Below are 19,215 nucleotides of genomic sequence, written 5' to 3' on the forward strand. Positions count from 1 at the left end.
TTTCATGCGTGACCTTAATACTGTATGTGATCACATTAGGGATGCCTCCACTTGCTAGGGAGATCCAGTAATTACAATTTGTCAAACATAACCACGATTATATCACGTTGGTATTAGACCCATTTTTACTTTAATCTGGAACTCCACTCTTTGGTGCGTCCCACTGTATTTTCTTTTTTCAGATTCAAAAAGTATGTCAAAGCATGTTTATTTGCAGGGTGCAGGATCTGAAGGAGCTGGGGGAACTTTCACCACACTGGGACAACTTACGGAAGGAGGTGATCACGCGATACAGCGGCATCATCAGCTCCTACCAGGAGACACTGGCTGAAATGGAAAAGATGAGCGGTGAGGACCGTTTCCATGTTGTTGTTTTCGTTGCACACTCGTTTGAAAAGCACGGCCCGTCCTTGGCACCGAGAAGGTCCCCTTCCTCCGAAGCCTTTGTACGAGATTTTCTCCAGTACATGTAAATGAACTCTTATCGTGGTTTGTCCTTGGGAAATGTGTGCGCTCGCATTGACATGCAGCGGCGCTCCGCCGGCACGCTTGTGCAGCTTACATGCTCACCGAGGACCCCCGCCGAGCGTAGCAATTAACTAGTAGGGAAAATTTTCCTTTCTATCTCTGGAACTAATTGGTGGTAGCAGAGGTGTAGCGACTTTGATGCTGAAAACCTCACAAGATTCTTGGTTTGCTTAGGATGAATGTCTTTGCTTGCTTGAGTTTTTTTTGAATGGTTTCGTTCCTCTGAAGTTTGTTTTGGGATAGTTTTCCATGCGTTTTTTTTCAGCCGACTCAGCCGAATGTTTTTCGTTGTCAAATTTTTCTTTTATGGAGAAAGCAAGGAGAAAAATTCTGCCTTTTGACTTTCTAATACGCCTTTGATGATTGCACATGACAAATTACGGAATATGTTTAATGCCATGTTAGAGACACCGACAGTTAGAGGTGGCGAAATCATTTTTCGTTTCTAATATTGTCAGAGTGTGGTTAAATTTTGTAATTAAACCTGATGGGTTATATTTTGCTAATTAATTGAGCAAACATCCGTCTATAAGTCTATCAGGAATTGAATAAAATAAAAATAATAATTAATAATAATAAAATAATTTCCTTATAGAATATTTTATAATCTATAATAATAATAATATATAACATTTTGACTCCACTGTTGTTCCCCTTTTTGACTTTTTAGATTTTTTTTTCTTTTCATCCTTCTACTGATGAGCAATGAAGACTGTTATTGTGCGCCCAAGGCGGCCATGAAGGCACCCCCGGGCAAAGGTGTTGCGGCGGCATTCTTCTTCTTCTTCTCCACTTCCTCACACAGGTCGCATGTGTGGCCCACATTTGCCCGAGGTGGGCGGCGGCGCTCTCACGTTGTGATCTCGTCCGCCGTGAAGCGAATGCGACGTTGCTAGACAACCGGCGTGGGCGAGCCGCTGCTCGTTAATTATTGATAACTAATGTGATTACATGCAAAGTGGAGTGAGTCAACATGAGAACGACAGCGCAGGCAATAAGATGATTAGTGCAATGATAAAAAAAAAAACATTGCTGAAATGACACCTTGTTTGAATTTTCGATTAGATTTTTTTTTTTTAATGAACCTTCTTTTCTTTCTTTCTAAAGAAGCATCAAGCAGCGAATAAGTTTGGTAATGCTCTCTTGAAGTAAAGTACAGCTGCATAAACGTGTTAGATATGCTAAAATGATTCACCCCCGTATTCTACAAAGTCTGATGTGTGCAGCACAGCGGGAGCGTGCAGAAAACGAAGAAGTAAAAGAAAGGAGAAAAGAAACACTCCACTATCTGTCAACCGTCACAAGTCACCCACCCCCACCTCATACTCAGCGGGAGGCCCAATCACGGCAAAAAAAAAAAAGAAGTCATAAAAGTAGTGCGCGTAGGCCAGATGTCAGACTGCATCGGCATCGGGCCCTGCTGTCGGCACACCTGGACCGGCAGATGGACCTCGATGTGGCTAATTCGTCCAAGCTCCACGAGTCAGCAACTTCATCGGCTCGGCCCCGCCATTAATATCCAACTTTTATCAAAGCGCCTAATGAGAATGTACCGACGCAGGGAAAAGCTAACATTTTCATCTACGAACCAGCCGAACCAGCCCATATTTCCGTCAGAATTTGCAGTGCTACAAACGCTAATGCTACTGTGGTGGTTTTCAGGTCCGTCCTTCAAGCAGAGCTGCTGCAAAGCGCAGCAATCCCTGGAGTTCCTCCCAATCAACCTGCACACTCAGAGGATGAGGGTGACGTGCCCCAGAAAGACAGGTCCATGTTTATTTATCACTTGCTAGCTTGACTTTACAGGCGTCACCTGGAATCGCTCCAGCGCTTTTAATTGAGAGCGTAACCTCAGAATCAAATCAGCAGGCTGTGTTGGAAGGTAGGCGCCTTTAATATGACACGTGCCCACGCCTATCTTGCGGAGTTGTAAGTTTTGTGGCAAGGCAACTAATGTTGTGTTTCGCCCACGTGCTATAATAAGCTAAAAAATTAGGTTGAGTCTCCGCGGTTCAAATTTAGTATCGCGGCATTCGGATCAACTTTTAATAAATTGACTTTGAATCAAAATACCAAACTTGTCATGCCTCAGCTGTAACGTTAAAAATATTCATGACTCAAAGTGGATTTTTTCTTTTTGACAGGAAATTGTTACAAAATCTCAACATATCAAAGTTTTGCATATTTTTCAGTAGTTGCGTTAATATTTTTTACCGTTAAAAAAAAAATGCCTTTAAGACTACTGAAGAGTCCTTTCGTGTCAGATTTTTTTTTTGGACATCGGAGGACACAAACGAGCACAGACAGTGTCATTGTGTCCTGAGTCCACTTTGCTGTACTTTTTTTGCTGCGGCAGAACCAATTAACAGCGAGTCGGACTTCAGAAAAGCCCGCGGGGGGGAGAAGAAGGACGTGAAAAAAAAAAAGTCTGGCGGCAAATAAGTGCCACACGGCCCTGACACGCAGAGATGATTAATGGAATTGGGTTGGAGCAATGTCACAGAGCATCCCACAAAACCATACGTGTCAAGCTACTATTGTGTTGTTCTGAGCCTAGGGAGAAGGGTCAGGGTCTTCCTGTCACACTGGACAGAACCATATCAGTTGCGGCAGTATTTCCTACAACACTGGAGGGGAGGGGCGGGAATTGTGAGAAGGCGCCAGCAAGGCATTTAAAATAGCCAGCATGTACATGAATCCATGTTTCCTAATTAGATTGTTAAATAACAACACAATCCAACCATGAGGCTAAAAGTTAATATGTTACGTGATAACCTAAATAACTTGCAACAGTAAGATACAAGGTGTTACCAAAATAATAACATCCACCTGGCAGAGTCATTCATTTTTTTTTGTCACTATACGCGCGCCCTGAAGAAGAGCGCACTAACTCGCCGTCATTCTCGTTTGCAGACGCAACGTACGACATCGTGACGGCGGGCGCCCCAGCCGCACACTACCAAGGCTTCAAGGGCGGCGGTCTGCATCGTCTTCTCAGCAGATACGAAGCCGAGAAGAAAAGGTGAGGCGCGGATTATTCCGATGTTTTCTTTTGTCAACGTCAATAAATACACATTGTTTTGAAGATGGGAGGGAACGCGACAAAAGCGGCAAAACACGACGTGACAATGTAGCGTGTTTCAAAAACCCAGATGTGAAATTGGCGCGGAATGTTCGCCAGTCCTTTGTTCTCAATGTTTCTCATTTTTTCAAAACCTCTCCAAGACGAAAAACTAATCTGTCTAAGTTGTGCCCCGCTGTGGTCACCAATGTAATTTCCTGAAAGCTGATAGATGAGCACTCCTGACCGCTTTGGAAACAGAACTGAGCCATGTGTCGCCGTCGCTCCCTGTGTGGTCACTTGAGTGATGCCACAAAAAATGAAGGCTGATTTTTATTTTTTTTATCGTTGTAACTAAGCTCCCATAAAACGCAAAGCCATTACAGTCCATGCCGGATCCGATTAGTGGTGGATTTTTTTCTTTTTTTTTTTTTTATCGCTACAAAAATGAAGACTTCTTCACGCTAAAGCGCACACGTGACGGTCATCCCTATCTGTTAGCGTAGCGTAGCGTTATGCTGATAAACTGAACATATTGTAAAGAATCCATTCAAGTGAAAAGAAGAGAGAGATTAGACGCCAAACATAATCTTCCTGCCAGACAAAAGCTTTTTGTTTCATATTTAACTTAGCTAATGACTCGCTGGAGTTGAAAAAAAAAAAACTTTGCAATTTTCCGCCTGGCTAGCTGCCGAGAGCGCGGCACTTCACCTTATCCACATTTTGACTCGGCCCGTTTGACAATCCTCTTTACAAGTTGGTCCTAATGTTGTTTCCCCCCTCACTCGCACTCTAATGGACTCTTGCCCGCATTCCATCCACCTTGCGGAAAATATTTGGAGATGTTGCTTGAAAGGATATCATCAAAATAAACCACGTATTTCTATTTTTAGCTCTTCGTAATTAGCACCCAGCTATTAATTGCGCTCTCCGCTGTTTCGTCTCAAAACTGAAATCTATCGCACCTCCGTGTCATCTTATCTCTCATAAGAACATTTGATTGATGGATTTGACACTTAATCAAAATTCTGAATAACCCAAGAATTGATAAATATGTTTGCCGCTCATCCATACAAGCAAAGCAGCACACACACTACAGACTGGCTTTCATCTCCACATTTGCAATCTCTTCTCTGTGATATTAATCCATCACAGTTGGAGACGGACAGAGTGAAGAAGCCGAAACACGGAGGTGTTAGCGGGAGGCCAATAAAAGAGCAATTTGTCTTTGTTCCCGCACCCTCCAAAGGAGGCGAGCATGTAGTGGAGTATCTCCAATGTGTGTGTGTGTGTAGCATTCAGCATCTATTAAAAAGCTTACATCAGCCCAAGTTGGCAATGACCGGCGCGTCTGATGTAGTTTGTCTTGCAGGATGAGCCCCAAAAGACTTGAATCGATATTTTAGTTTAGTATTCTTTGGGAGGGCGAGGACGCACATGCACTGAGCATTTATCTTCCTTGAATACATGCGCTCCCGCTTTAATTGCTCTTATAAAAGTCTGCGTTGAACGGAATCGAATCTTACATTTACAACTCTCATTTTGACTTTTAGAATTTTGGAGTAGTGGACAAAAGGCTTTGAGTGGAAGATGCTGCGTCAAGCGGGACCGAACCAAGTCGTCGTCGTGGTTACGGACGCACTCGCAGGGACCACATGTCACATAAAGTCTGGCGGGTGTCCGACTTAACGCGACGTGGCAGAATGTTGTCTAACAAAACGAGTTCCCGGGACATTGGCGCCGGTCCATTTTATATTCTGTGACTGGTCTAATTTGGCTTGCAAGCCAAAGAGCTGCCAGTGCGTCCGCTTTAAAAGAGGGTCCTGCTCTCCTATTCACTCGACTGAGGTGTTTTTTTTTTTTTGAGGATACTTCTTTTCAAGTAATAAACTCAAGACTCTTAAGAAAAACTTCTTTTTTTTTTTTTGCGTCTAAAAATAACAAGTTCACTTTCTAGAACGTAGATCCCAAAATGCTCACCCCACCCTTCCTTTATTTTTTTTCTTTCCTGGTAATTTAGAGCAAGGTGTCTTCACTAAAAAAAAAAAAAAAAATCCGACTTTGAAGTCGTGCCTCTAACCCACCTATACAAAAAGCAAAATAACAAGTTCTTCGGGGAACAGAAAGACGAGTGGTGCTAATCCAAAGATCTTGTCTTCACCTGAAGTGTTGTTTTAAAATTCCAGGTCTAAAAAGCACGTTGCTATAGTGTTCAATCAGAAGTGTCAGAAGTCATTAGTGGACCTCGCACTGGAATGCTGATGAGGCTCCCAACCGTGTCCTTGGTACGAGGAGACCAGTTGGGGCATCGGGATTTCATGTAATGACATTTTTTGGTGTGCTCACCTTGGCCACTAGGGGGTAGTCTCCTGCTTAAAATGTACGGGCAATTTTTCTATGATTAAAAATTAAATGAATGGTTCTCTCACGTCAGTGACTCTTTACGACTTTGTGACTCATGATTTTTTTTTTTTTTCTGCAGCTTCAGTACGGCCTACCAGTGTATCTACTACTCCCCCGAGCACACGGCCAAAGCTCAGGAGGTTCTGAGCAGCGTCAGCCTCCTGCAGCCGCTCATCGGCACCTTAGCCGATCAACTACTACACGCCGCTCGCGAGCATTCCTCTCCTGGCCTGAGGGAGGCGCTCAAGAACCTCGCAGACAAGGTGAGGAAACCCTGAAACACCGGGCGTGGCATTACGACTCCTCGCCAGATTGGTTCTGCTCGTTCCAACTGGTTTCTGGAAGAAGGTGACTCGATGGCGAGCTTGCGGTTGATTGGAGCGTCGCGCCCGCCGCTGACATCTTTTTTTTTTTGTATCGGCGTAATTAATGAACGACATCTGCTGCTGTCAGACTGCAATCTGTTGTGCCAGAGATTGTTTTTAGCCGGCGTGGATCGGAGCCCAATCAGCCGGCGTTAATTGCCACGCTCGCCTCGCTCTCATCCCTGATTAGTCACGCACGTACCTGCCAGGGAAAGGGGATGCCCCTGGTCAGCCGACGAGTGAGTGAGTGAGTGAGTGAGTGAGTGAGTGAGTGAGTGAGTGAGTGAGTGAGTGAGTGAGTGAGTGAGTGAGTGAGTGAGTGAGTGAGTGAGTGAGTGAGTGAGTGAGTGAGTGAGTGAGTGAGTGAGTGAGTGAGTGACAGGCACGAGATAGTCAGTGTGCGATGTACTTAAGTTTTGCACTTTAACGAATTAATTTCAACAAATAAAACAAATTGGATTTTGCTTTAAACAGAACTAAAAATGTAAGAATTATTTAAAAAAAAAATTTTTTTTTTTTTAAATAGACCAGACAGAACCAAAAATGTAACAATTTCCCCCCCCCCCCCCCCCCCGTAATGTTTTCTCATTAAAAAGTCCTTTATTGATCTGAAAATGAATTTTTACTTGTACTTAAGTTTTGCACTTTAACGAATTAATTTCAACAAATAAAACAAATTTGATTTTGCTTTAAACAGAACTAAAAATGTAAGAATTCTTTAAAAAACAAAGTTTTTTTAAATAGAACAGACAGAACCGAAAATGAAAGAATTTTCCGCCCCAAAAAAGTTTTCTAATTAAAAAGTCCTTTATTGATCTGAAAATTATTTTTTTTCCTTCTTAAACAAACAACTTTTATCTGTTGCAATCCAAGTTTTTGCCGAGTCATTTTTTTTTCGTGCATATTGTGTTTTTCTACTCATACCGCAATATCCCAATCATATCAACGTGCTTGCTTCGGAGCTCACAAATCCATTTACACTCGCCCCACATAAACGTGCCAGCGTGTTTACTTTTCATTTTATCATTCACGTTTTTTATTGTGTTGGTTGTATTTGGACTCCCTGCTGACTTTGCCATTACTCTCTTTTAGTTGGCAAGGTAGTTTATGTTCAGTAAGAGGTGTTGAGTGGGGGGAATCCTCTTGTGGATGTCATTATAATGATCGGTGGCGTTCCACGGCCAACAATGTGTTGGGCTTACCTGGTGGCGGATTTCAAGCCTCTGTACAAATGTGCTATTTTTATGTCTGTTATGTTCCTATTCCTCAGCTCAGATCCACAGAGGCCCGTTTTCGTTTTTTTTTTTTTTCTTCCTCGCTCCATAATCATGCAGGTGCAGTATCAAAATGTCTCCGGGGCGGCGTCTCGTGGCTTCATGTGTAAAAGAGAAAGAGAAGGAAACGCAAAGTTGCCATTTAAGCGCTTCCTCGCTCACAAAGCGGCGTCTCGCTTAGAGGACGCATCCTGCGGCGCTGCCAAATGCCACCAAGAAGAAAAAAAAAAAAAAAAAACATTAACACCGCAGGAGAGCAGTTATGTTATCACTCCAATGCACCAGCAAAAAAAAAAAAAAAGCATTTACAGCAGCTGCTTGACGGGACCACCAAAGTCCCAATTGTTGCTTTTCGAAATTCATAAAAGTGAGCTTTTACGATGTTTACCCAAGTTGCTGTCCATTTTACGCCAAGTGCCACCTCGTGAAAACACTTTGCTCTGTAAATACTAACATTTAAAATACTGTTGACCAAAGAAATAAAAGAGGGAAAAAAAAATAAGCATAACAAGAATATACGGGTAATTGTTTTCAATAATTTCTTTCCAAATTTTTACAAGAGCAGAACTGTAAAATTTTGAAGATTATTGCAGCTTGCTGATGAAGATCTCCCCGGTTTGCTCGGTTGTAATGGCGGCGCCCGGCAATGCGACTCGGGAGACCTTTTTATCACTTTCACTCTGGCGAGAAACGGGAACTTGTGACACCGGCGGGTTCTTTATCAGAGGAACAACGCTCCTCGGTGATGTCGCAAGTCCAAGTAATTGAATCGTTTGTTGTTGCTCACTGGCCGCAATGTCTTCTTTTAAGCCACCTTCAGTCCCAAAGGCTTCTTAAGCTCTAGATGTCCGCTGTTAAATCTCGCTCAACTTACGATAGAAGCGCTTCGGCAAATAGTAAACCGTTCTTCTAAAAAAAAAATGGCTTTCTAATGTGACTGCCAGTTGAGGTTTACTGTCACATAAACATAGGAGAATGATATGTTAGCTTAGCTAGCGTAATGCTAACACTTTTGGAAGCGTATATAAGAATTAATATACTGTAGCAAAATGGTTAAAGAATTGATGATTATCGGGACTGGCATTTTTCAATGTCATTATTGCCTTAATTTTTTTTTTTTTAATTTGGCCTATTAATAATTGCAAATTTTGAAATGCAGTAGCTAATACCAGCCGATGCAATCGGTCGGGCCCCACTAAAATTAAAACTGAATCAGTCTTTTGTTTTAAAGGATGAAAAGTTTTCAACAAACCAGAAGAGTCAAATTGCGTCGATTTTTTATTTTTATTTTATTTTTTTATTTATATATATATTTTTTGTGGTTTGACCTGAGCGACTGGTTGTCTTGTCCCCACCTCGCCTTTCCTCTTACTGGCTGCAGACGGAGCAATTTGTCCACACGCTCAAGGATGAATTGGTCAAGTGCGCCCTGTTGGCACTGCACGCCGCCCAGCCGGCCTACGTGTCCAAAAACCAGAAGGGCGGCGAGCGAGACCCGAGTCCCGTCCGGACGGCGTCACCATTGGCCCCTGCCGCCGACGAGGCCACGTCGTGCAACAACGTGGGCCCGAGGCGAGGCGAAGACTCCATCCCGCACCATAAAGAGTTCGACGAAGAGGAATGGGCAAGTCTCTTGTTGTGTTTAATTAATAATCACAATGTGACCTTTGAGCCACTGTCTTTCATGCTACGTATAGTAATGCCTTGGACATTCTTTTCTTTTTTTCCTATGAAGTTGTCGTCACCTTTTCTTTTCACGGACGATGTTTTTTTCTACAAGAGCTTCTTCTTGCCTGATGAAGCGAGCGTGCACTGTGTGACTGTTGGATTGTTTCAGGACAGAGTTTGGGCCAGCGTGGCCAAGCGTCTCAACTGTGTCATCGCCATGGTGGACCAGTTGGCCGACCAGGACGACCGCAGCAAGCAGGAGCGCGGCGGCGGCGGTGGCGAGCAGCAACAACTCGCTGATGTCATCACCTCACACAACCCTGGTAAGGAATTTTGAAAATAATAATACGTGGCTAAAATTGGCTTAAATCCACCTCTGTATTATTATTATTTTTTTGTGAATACAGCCCCAAAAGCTGGTTTAGTCATTTCCAGAGATCCTTCAATGCTCTCACTGCGCTCGCTTGTGATTTGGCTCGAGAAGACATCATTGATACATTACTGCCCCCTGTTGACCACTTAAAGAATTACACGAATAAGCTTTTGTCTGCACGCCGACACTTTTGATAAGATCACTGTTCTAAAAAAAACATACGAACAATAGAAAGTGTGCGTGTGAAAACAGGTGAAGCAACACCAAGTTTGGGAAAACAGTTTGCAAAACGGGTTTTTATGAAAACAATTATTAAGGGGGGAAAAAAATTAGTGTAACCTTGCAAATCTTTAGAATCTTAGATTTTTTTAAAATGTAAGATGTAGTTTTGGTTAGTGTTTTTAAGCATTTTTATTTGTTTTCCTTAATGAAAAAGTAATTTCAGTTATAGTTTATATTGTAGTTTTCATTAACTATAATTACATATTATAATTTTCATTAACTATAATTATCTTGATTTTGAGTCATTTGTGGAGCGGTCTAATTCAATTTAGTCTACTGATGTCATTTCATTTAGTCTTTTCAGAGTCGTGTCCTTTTCACAAAGACAATTTTATGATGCGTTTAATGATCCGCCATTAACTGTGAATCATCTATTATGCATTGTGACGCAGTCTAAAATGTCGCCCTTGAGACGCCAAATGTCTTGAAAACAGGAAGTGATGTCCCGCTCGCTATCTGTGCCACTGGGTCAATGCGTGAGACGGGAAGTCACGCCAACGTCATTCAGGTTCTTCCTTGTTTTTCCAATGTTGGCAAAGCAGGTGACTGGCGGGAGCAACTGTGCCCCCTGGTGACAAGATTGAAGGAGTGCGTGACCCAGGTGGTGGACAAGGCCAGGAGAGCCGTCACCTTTGTGCTATTGCAGGAGGCCGCCTGCAGCATCCCGCAAGGATTCCTACTGCAGCAGAGGAGAGACGTCGTCTTCAGTCAGGCTGTGAGTCAACAACAACAATTACGATAGACGTACTTATACAAACCAAAAAAAAAAATCAATTACTTTAATTTGACTTGCACAAGTTGATTAAATACAAATACAACTGTACAAAACGTGAATACAATAAATGATGGACTATTTTAACTTCATCAAAATGAAATCAAGTTCATTTAAATGGGAATGGAACAGAAATGAAGAAAACTGTCAATTTATTCATGAATGAAATCAAATGCATTTGATGAAACATGAAGTAGAATAAAAAGGTTGGTTAAAATTAACTCGAATAAACTAACGTGGATTGCATCAAATTAAATTATTCTCTGAATTAGATATCTATTATCTGACTTGCTTATCCTCACCATATAAAGATAAGGTAAATAATAGAACATGGAGCCAGCCATACTTTGAAATCATTCTGCATGGGTCAATGAGACATGCATGTGCTCCTTTGCTCCTGCAGGGGGCGTCATATTTCCTCTCTCTCCGTTGACTGCACTGTACTCTCTTTGTATTTTATGGAAATCAATCACTAACTCAATAAGTTATCGCTTCATTGCTTTATAACCTCTCAGATCCGTATCTCGGTGGCCAGACACGTAATGGTGCTAATGACCCAATATACTTCCTTGCCTCTTAGTAGGTTGATAAGTCAAAGTCTGCTTTGTTGTCAACGTCTTCACATGCCGAGACACACAAAGAGATCGAAATCACGGTGACGAGACATATTACACGATGTTATTAGCACACCTCCGTGTTAACAGTAAGTGTTTTGCTAGCATGCAACTCGGCTGTGCTAAGTCCATTTTCTATTGAAACAACACAAGACGTTGAATCAGAACTCGTGATTATTTGACACAAGAATCACCCTTTTTTGTGAGTCAGTGAAGGAGCATGTCTGTTTCCGGTTTTGCAAACAAGCATCCGTCCGCTTTGTGTGTTGGATTCATAAAAGCAGCATTGGGATTCTTTGAACGTGAATGGATGCAACATGCGGATTCATGAAAAATGTGTCAGCATGTCATTAAAAGGCACGCGTGTGTTTGTGCGCACCAGCTGGCGGTGTTGGCGTGCGGTTTCGTCATGCGCGTCTACGCCGGAATGCAGGACAAAGGCTTTTTGAAGCAGCTCCACCTGGTCGGCCTGGTGGCCCAGTTTGAAAGCCTGCTCAGCACCTACAGTAAGTTCCCATGTGGAACTAGCGGCCTTGTGGCTGAGTCATCGCGCTAACGTGGCAACGTCCCAAGGTGAAGAAATCGGCATGCTGGAAGATATGGAGGTGGGCGTGGCCGACCTCCAGAGGGTCGTGTTCAAGGTGACCCAAGCTAGAACGGACCACCTCAGTGACCTTCAGCCCGTGGTGCGAGGCAGGCGGTGAGACTCGGATCTGTCGCTTCCGTGGACTTTCCCACGTGAGTATTGATGTTCTGATGCGAAGCTTTGTGGCTTTTCTCAGGGACCACTTCACCGTGGAGGTCCCACTGCCAGGCCCCGCCTTCCAGAACATGCCTGAGGAAATTAAGGAGGGCCAACCCCTGCGTGTGTTTCCGGTGCTTTTTAACGTGGGCATCAACGAGCAGCAAACCATCGCCGAGAGGTCAGCGCAAACCTCCCCCCCTCCTCGAGCTACCACCTCGATTTGAAAACCATCTATTGCCTTGCAGGTTTGGAGACATTTCCCTTCAGGAGAGGATCAACCAGAAGAACTTTGAAACGCTGGAGTGTTATTGCAAAACGCTGAGTGAAAAGGTGCCACGTGAATGTAAGTTGGCTCAGTGCTTATCACCAAGGGTGCGGTCAGACGGACCACGGGGAGAGAGTTTTCACTCTCACTTGCTTTGCTCTTTCAAACAGGTCTACCATGTTTCCAAAGTCAGACCGACATCAAGGAACTACTTGAAAGTCTGGGCCAGAATGTAGTCGCTAAGCGGAGGAAGAATGTGGAGATTCTGTGGAGCGCTGCGGCGGTGAGCTCCGACCGGGAATTTCCTCGTTGCTAAATAAAACAACCCTTGCGTTGCATAAGCTGGAATTTGATGCAAAAAAAAAAAGTCACGTTTGAGTGTGGAATATATTCAGCGCACAATCTGCTGAAATGAGTTGAGACAAAAGTAGTGGTTTGGTGCCATCTTGTGACGGTGCGGTGCCAAGAAACTTAAGTTGGAGTGAGTTGGTGGGGGCGATTCATTTCGACATACGTCGTGCTTTGTCACCATTTTGTAACACCTCTTTGCCAAGGAGCAATGCTGAAAGTTGTTGAGGAGCTTCATTTAGACAAAAGTAGTGCTTTGCTGCCTTCCTGTGCCAAGGAATTAGGTTGAAATGAGGGGCTTCAGTTAGGCGAAGGGCAAATAATGCTTGGGAAAGTCCCATATCAAACCCTCGCTCTTCAAACTCTTCCCGGCCCCGACGTACTCAACTGTTTTATTTGCCGCGATCCAGATTTGCCGGCGTCTGAACGGCATCAGGTTCACCAGCTGCAAAAGTGCCAAAGACCGAACGTCAATGTCCGTCACGCTGGAGCAGTGCGCCCTGCTGCGTGACGAGCACCAGCTCAGCAAGGACTTCTTCGTCCGCGCTCTTGACTGCATGCGGAGGTAAGGCCTTCAGAGGCATCGTCTTTGCCGTAAGCCCCGCCCCTGCTCGCTGCATTCCACCACCGCCCACACACACACACACGAGTGTTCCCACGGCTACACATCCCAACAACAACAATGTGACAACTTCAGGCGGTGTTTGTAAACGTTTGCCGAGAGGGTTCAAAACGAAGGCGTTAGCTTCGGCTGGGTTGCGTTGAGGAATGCTCGGAATGCGCTTGAACGCAACACCTGGCCCGCTTGTTTGTTGTTTTTCAAATCAAACTTAACCCAAAAAGTAGATCAGCGATAAAGACCTGCTGGGCTGGTTGGCATTGCTTGGCGTCTGCAAACCTCAAGTCGGACTCTCGTCTGGAAGTAATTGATAGCTCGGCATCATTTTTGGAGGTTAAGGATGTCAAATTTACCAAAGCCAAATCCTCCAGGGTACAACCCATCACAAAATTCATTTTAGGAGGCTTTTTATCCGCTAGCCGAAATAAAGGGACAGTTGACGTTTTTAAAATGGCGAGAAGCGATTACTCAATCACCAAAATTGATGAAATTTGATTTAATCGATTTATTTTGATAGTTCTACAAGGAAGATCTGGTAGATGTATAGAGCTAGCTAGGACAGTTGCATGCCGCATGCCGCCTCCCTCCATCCGTGCCGTATTCATCCCATTTCCAGCCATCGTCTTCATCGTCTCCAAGTTTCCCCACTAACCTGGCTTTCTCTCTCTCTCTCTCTCTCTGCTCGCAATTGGGGTGGGGGGGGTCGTGGACGTTCTTCCTTCTCTCAGTCGGCTGTCTCACGGAGAATTGGGTCACTGGGAGGATCCCGAGGCGGGCGCGGCGGCCGAGAGCAAACCGACGTCGCGTCACTTTTACCCCATCGCCCTGCTTCTCGTCAGCTCCCACCTACTGGTCGTCTGGCTCATTTTAAGTCTGGTTTTTCTGCTGGCAAAGTATCAATAAAGCTGCTGACAACGACCACGCCTTTGCTCGCTCTCTTCGCCGGCCGGCCGCCCTCGCCATTCTTCGGCTTTGTCTTACCGCTCGTTCACACCACTGAAAATATACGATATTTGGCTTGTGAGAATTCCTGAAGTGCCGATGCACTTTTTTCCGTGTGTATGACTTGTGTGTCAGTTGTGTATGTATGTGTTCCAATATGCGAGTGCGTGTGAGAAACTTTCACTTGTGCGAGTAGTTGAACTAACAAACTGAATGAATGAAAAGAGGCCGTAGTTAGCATGCAGCTAACTCAAAAGCAACGTTATGTTAGCTTCAATAGGGGTCGTGCTAGTATTAGCATTGGTTAGTCCACTAACACCGCAAATGAAATTAGTCAAGGTGCTAAAATGCAAAATAACTTGATTTCACTTCTTGGCATCTTCCCATCAGACGGAATTTTCCGGATTTGCAAAGCCTGACTAACCAACTCAATAAATGAAAACAAATTGTTGTTAGCTTTAAGCCTCGGGAAAGCAACTTTTTAGCTTTTTCTTCCCGTCAGGCAGAATTTGCCCGGATTGGCAACCTCCCGTGCAGGAAAGTCCTGTTTAAGACTTTGGAACGGCACCAAGTGGTTCCGCGCTTACTGCCTTAAATGGGTTGTAATTAGACTCGTGGTTTGCGAAACGTGCAGCTGAGGAAATTCCAAACATCGGAAACGCCAAGTCTGGCCTTAGCGACACCTTCCAAGAGGACTGTTGTTTTATTATCTGACGTCAAGGCGGCACCCTCAAGATTGCTCACTTAGACGACTTGAGGCTCGCTCATATTTTGTGGACAAAGAAGAGTTCGTTTTTTTGCAGCTTGCTTGTAGTTATTTAGTTTCCTTTTTTTTTTTTTTAAACACAACATTTTTTGCTGTAGTTCCAGAAGCCCACCCACCAAAAGTGGAGCACCACCTAAAAAGCACATTTTGGCTCAAATTTGACAATTCTGAGGTGACTGTCACCATCGTTGTTGTTGCATTTGGCTGTCAGAGAAGGCTGCCGCATGGAGAACGTGGAGAAGAACATCGGCTGCAGGAAGTACGCCTTCAACATGTTGCAACTGATGGTCTTCCCAAAGTCTTACAGGCCGCCCGAGGGCTCGTACGGAAAAGTGGATACTTGATGGCATCGTCCCACGAGCAGCTTAACGTGTCATATCTGAAAACTGTCCAACAAATATTTATTTTTTCTACGATAGTACTGACGTACAAATGATGTAATTTGTTGCATTTAACAAATAAAATCTTTAAATGTTCCCACTGTCTTTATGAGCTTGTATTATTGCGCAACCGTAGTGGACTTCAACATATTCTGGGTTTTTTTTTTTTTCATGACATGCGGCGCAAATCAGCTTTCCCCATTGATATGAATGGAAATGACTGTGCCCTGAAAAAAATCCAACAAAAAAATGTTACCATGTTTTTAATAGGCAAAATAGAACTTTACAATATTGTAACATATATATTAATAATAATTCAAAGGAATGTTAAGAATTCAACAGTCTGCAGAATGATTTCTTGCCTTAATTCACCTTTGCCACTAGGGGGCGCTACAATGTATATTCAAGTATATACATTTATACAGAGAAAATGATAACTGCTCAGTAATCTGGATTGATATTTTTTCACAGAATATTGTGTGGCTACATTTTTTTGTGTGTTCGCATTAAGCTCAACTCAGGGTCAACTCAGAACGGCCCGTTGAAATTTCAGGATGAACTGCTGAACTTGAATGCTCTCATTCCATTGTGCAATGTCCATTGTGCTTTTTTTTTTTGCAGAACTTGCTGTCCATTCAGCATATTTTGACTTGGTACATTCATTTGTTTTAGCGATTAGCATATTTGGGGCTAGCAACATTCAGTTCAGTAGCATATTTTGGGGTTCGCTATACATTCATGGCTGTTTAGCAGTTAGCTTATGGTCACTTTCAAATATCACCTGCCCGGCCTTGGTGATACCTCAAGTCCATCCACGTTAGAATACTTCACATATTTTCTTCCTATTGAGCTACGAAGTGTTATGGAGAAACTCAAAACACACTCAGAAGTTATTCACTTGTATATACTTTGCTGCAAAAGTAGTTGGACAATGACGTTTTTTTTCTCGGCAACATTTCAAAATAAAATTGATTTTTGTTATCTCATTAAAATAGTATTCATTCAAATAAGGACTTGTTTGAGGCTCCCGCGATGAGGAACGTTTGCTTTGGAAAACAGTCATTGTCCAAGAACGTGTGGACCTCACTGTACATATAAAAACATTTTTAGTTCCTACAAAGTATGACATATTTACATCTAGTGTTGGGCATTAGTCAATGCTTGCAGGAGGGTGTTTAATCTATCCAGAAAAGTTGTGATGTTCCCGACTGAGTGCGCCTCGCATGGTGGACAGTTGACCTGCAACTTAAAACAAGAGAACATGTCTTCGTTACAATCCGTCTGTTTTTAATTAATTGTCTGATTAATTAGTTATCTGAATTTCATTCTGCCAAAATGATAACCTTGCATGCATATATTAAATTAGCTTTATGCATGAAGCGTCAATAAAGATAGCTAATAAAATACTTTTTTTTTAATCACTGGCATGTTGTGGCATAATGTGCTGCTACACTGAAGGTGCGTAAATCTAAATTTTGATTTAAAAAAAAAAAAAGGATACTCACAGCGTTCCTTTCAGTTTGCAGCATGTCGTTGAAATTGTGGATGCAGTCGGTGTTAGTGTCCAAGGCAACTTCCTCTTCGTCCATGACCATTACGAGCTCCAGGAAGTAACATTTGAGGGACAGATGATGACACTTGGCCTGTGGGAGAGGTTTGCACATCAACAAGGGAGCCATAGACTAATTATAGCATTTTGGGAGCATTTGGCTTACTCGAATTTCATTCATGGACGGAGCGTACAACATTGCACTGGACTCCTGAATGGGCAAAAACATTTTGATTTCACTTGATGGAATAAAAATGAAAAATGTCACTGGTTGTGGCGAAGCGTGATAAGCATAACAATTTGTATACCTTTTGCTCACCTCAATGGAGGGCGTCAGGCTGCTCAGGCACTTTTGCAGGGTTTCCGAGTGATCCGGGGACAACGCGCATGAAGTCGAAACGAGGAGGCTGCGGAAGGAACAGTGAAGACCATCGTTAAGTTACAAACATTTTGTTTCATGCTATCAAAATGAATATTCTGGTGCTTTCAATGTATTTGATGTTTGATTTGATTGCATGCAAATAGTGTTGTCAAATTAGATGATTATAATCACTCCAAATTATAAAATAATGATAATTGGCCCAATTTTCTTCCAGCACCGGTTGACTTGATGTTTGTTTGCATAGGAAGCGAAGCGATGCTACACTGCTGTCGTCGTACCTCAGCACAAACACACAAAGCCACACCTGAGTTGTGTGTCTGTCCCTGCACAGGTGAGGGCAGAGCGACAGCCGGATGCCTGCCTGGAAACAACACGGACGGGTTAGTGCACATCCTCACAAGTTCAGCTCTGCTGACACCGATATACGAAAAATAAATGACGGCACAATTGCGTTGCTTAACACGGATGATTGGCACAGATGAATATCTTGGCTCTGCTCCACACAAACAAACAAAACTGATGATACCTTTTTGTTTTTTTTTGTCGTGACAGATTGATGACACTCGCCTTTTCATCGGCACAATCAAAGTGATTTATTTAACCGTGGTTATGATTGCGTGTGGCGGCCGTGACCTTTTGTTAACTGCCATTCGGTTGCATCAGAGGGAACAAATGTTTTAAAAAAGAAATGATAGTCATGCAATCCAAGCAAAATAATATGTATTCCCAATTGAAATCGATGGAAAGGCAAATAGGTCAAGCCTCCTCCCTTCAAAAATCTCATTTAAAATGATGTAACTTTTTCAGATTGTACTCTATAAAAACAATGTAATGTCACAATTATATAGAATATAAAAAATAGTTTATGAAACATGAATTCAATGCTGCAATCAAATTCATTGTGGTGCTTCTTCTAGTCTTGGCCACCAGGAGGCAGTGCAGCGCCGGACAGTCCTTAAGATAAAGTTAGACTTCCTCTTCTGACTGCAAGTGACTCTAAAATACTGAAATGATTGTCATTTTTTCACAAAATGAAGAAAACATGCCTGTGAATATTATTATATTATACGTTTTATATAATTATATATTATACACGTAGATATTATATGTCTACGTGTCAGTGCATCGTTTCAATTAGCTATTGCTTTGTTGGTCTCCATCATTAGCATGTCAATGGTGTTAGCATTAAGCTAAACAGGTTTATATCGAACAAAGCTACATTGGTGTAATTGTTTTGTTCGATGTTTAGCGTGACGGTAAACATCGACTGGGAGTGGCAGTAAATACCTTGATCAGCATTTTTTAAGTATTTTTAAGGCCTTTCTCATGGGTGATTACGATTGATTGGCGCCGCACAATGCAGATGACTTGTGTTTAATATCAAATTCCTTGGAATTCAAGGAGCCATGTTTAGGGCAAGCGCACTTTCTTTTGGGTGATGCTGAGGGAGTCAAATGACTTAGACATTGTAAGGATACGCGTCCGTAATGTGTTCAATGAGTGAAGGGGGCAGTTTCCAAAAGACATCAAGGCACTCGAAAGTGGAAGTTATCGCGGACTTTTCCTGTTGTGGTTATTAAGAAGCTGGATTGGAAAGGCTGCGAGCGCACGCGTGGTTTCATCGCCCACACGCGCAAGTTATTACGCTCGATAGATTTTCGGTCAAAGTTCAAACGCGCACGAACGTCGCGTTGGAAATGAATTGAGTGAGAACAACACTTACCGTTCCGCAACTTATCAGGTGGAAAGGGACGAGCTGGCGCGCCGTCATGAAGCCGCTGTGTGCGCCGTGCTCGTGCGGCCACAGTCAATGCAGCATGTCGCTCCGGTGCACTGCTGCAGGACGGACAGGGAGAACGTCGTGCTGGTGGTCTCCGTC

At 43.2% G+C, this 19,215-nt stretch overlaps 1 protein-coding gene and 1 long non-coding RNA gene across 15 annotated transcripts in view; both read left to right on the plus strand.

The window, feature by feature from the left end:
• The window catches only part of inpp4b (inositol polyphosphate-4-phosphatase type II B), a 108,095-nt gene extending 92,594 nt beyond the window's left edge, over positions 1–15,501 (plus strand). For 8 of the 14 annotated variants that reach the window (XM_061275175.1, XM_061275176.1, XM_061275169.1 and 5 more), the window contains 14 exons: positions 218–348; positions 2,191–2,295; positions 3,442–3,550; positions 6,072–6,255; positions 9,013–9,255; positions 9,469–9,622; positions 10,494–10,669; positions 11,723–11,846; positions 11,914–12,040; positions 12,123–12,263; positions 12,331–12,428; positions 12,521–12,633; positions 13,109–13,263; positions 15,242–15,501. In XM_061275175.1, the coding sequence (XP_061131159.1) occupies positions 218–348; positions 2,191–2,295; positions 3,442–3,550; positions 6,072–6,255; positions 9,013–9,255; positions 9,469–9,622; positions 10,494–10,669; positions 11,723–11,846; positions 11,914–12,040; positions 12,123–12,263; positions 12,331–12,428; positions 12,521–12,633; positions 13,109–13,263; positions 15,242–15,461 (2,080 nt within the window). In that variant the 3' untranslated portion in view covers positions 15,462–15,501. Of the gene's footprint in view, positions 1–217; positions 349–2,190; positions 2,296–3,441; positions 3,551–6,071; positions 6,256–9,012; positions 9,256–9,468; positions 9,623–10,493; positions 10,670–11,722; positions 11,847–11,913; positions 12,041–12,122; positions 12,264–12,330; positions 12,429–12,520; positions 12,634–13,108; positions 13,264–14,045; positions 14,236–15,123 lie in introns of those variants that run through there. The other 6 variants (XM_061275170.1, XM_061275178.1, XM_061275171.1 and 3 more) reach the window with 6 other exon arrangements.
• A 1,540-nt stretch (positions 15,502–17,041) lies between these two features.
• On the plus strand, positions 17,042–18,377 carry LOC133151827 (uncharacterized). Its single transcript, XR_009713997.1, has 3 exons — positions 17,042–17,387; positions 17,581–17,716; positions 17,889–18,377. It is a non-coding gene; the product is annotated as an uncharacterized LOC133151827 (long non-coding RNA).
• Positions 18,378–19,215: the final 838 nt, after the last annotated feature.

Source organism: Syngnathus typhle, linkage group LG3, assembly GCF_033458585.1.
Source record: "Syngnathus typhle isolate RoL2023-S1 ecotype Sweden linkage group LG3, RoL_Styp_1.0, whole genome shotgun sequence".
NCBI classification, from domain to species: Eukaryota; Metazoa; Chordata; class Actinopteri; order Syngnathiformes; family Syngnathidae; genus Syngnathus; species Syngnathus typhle.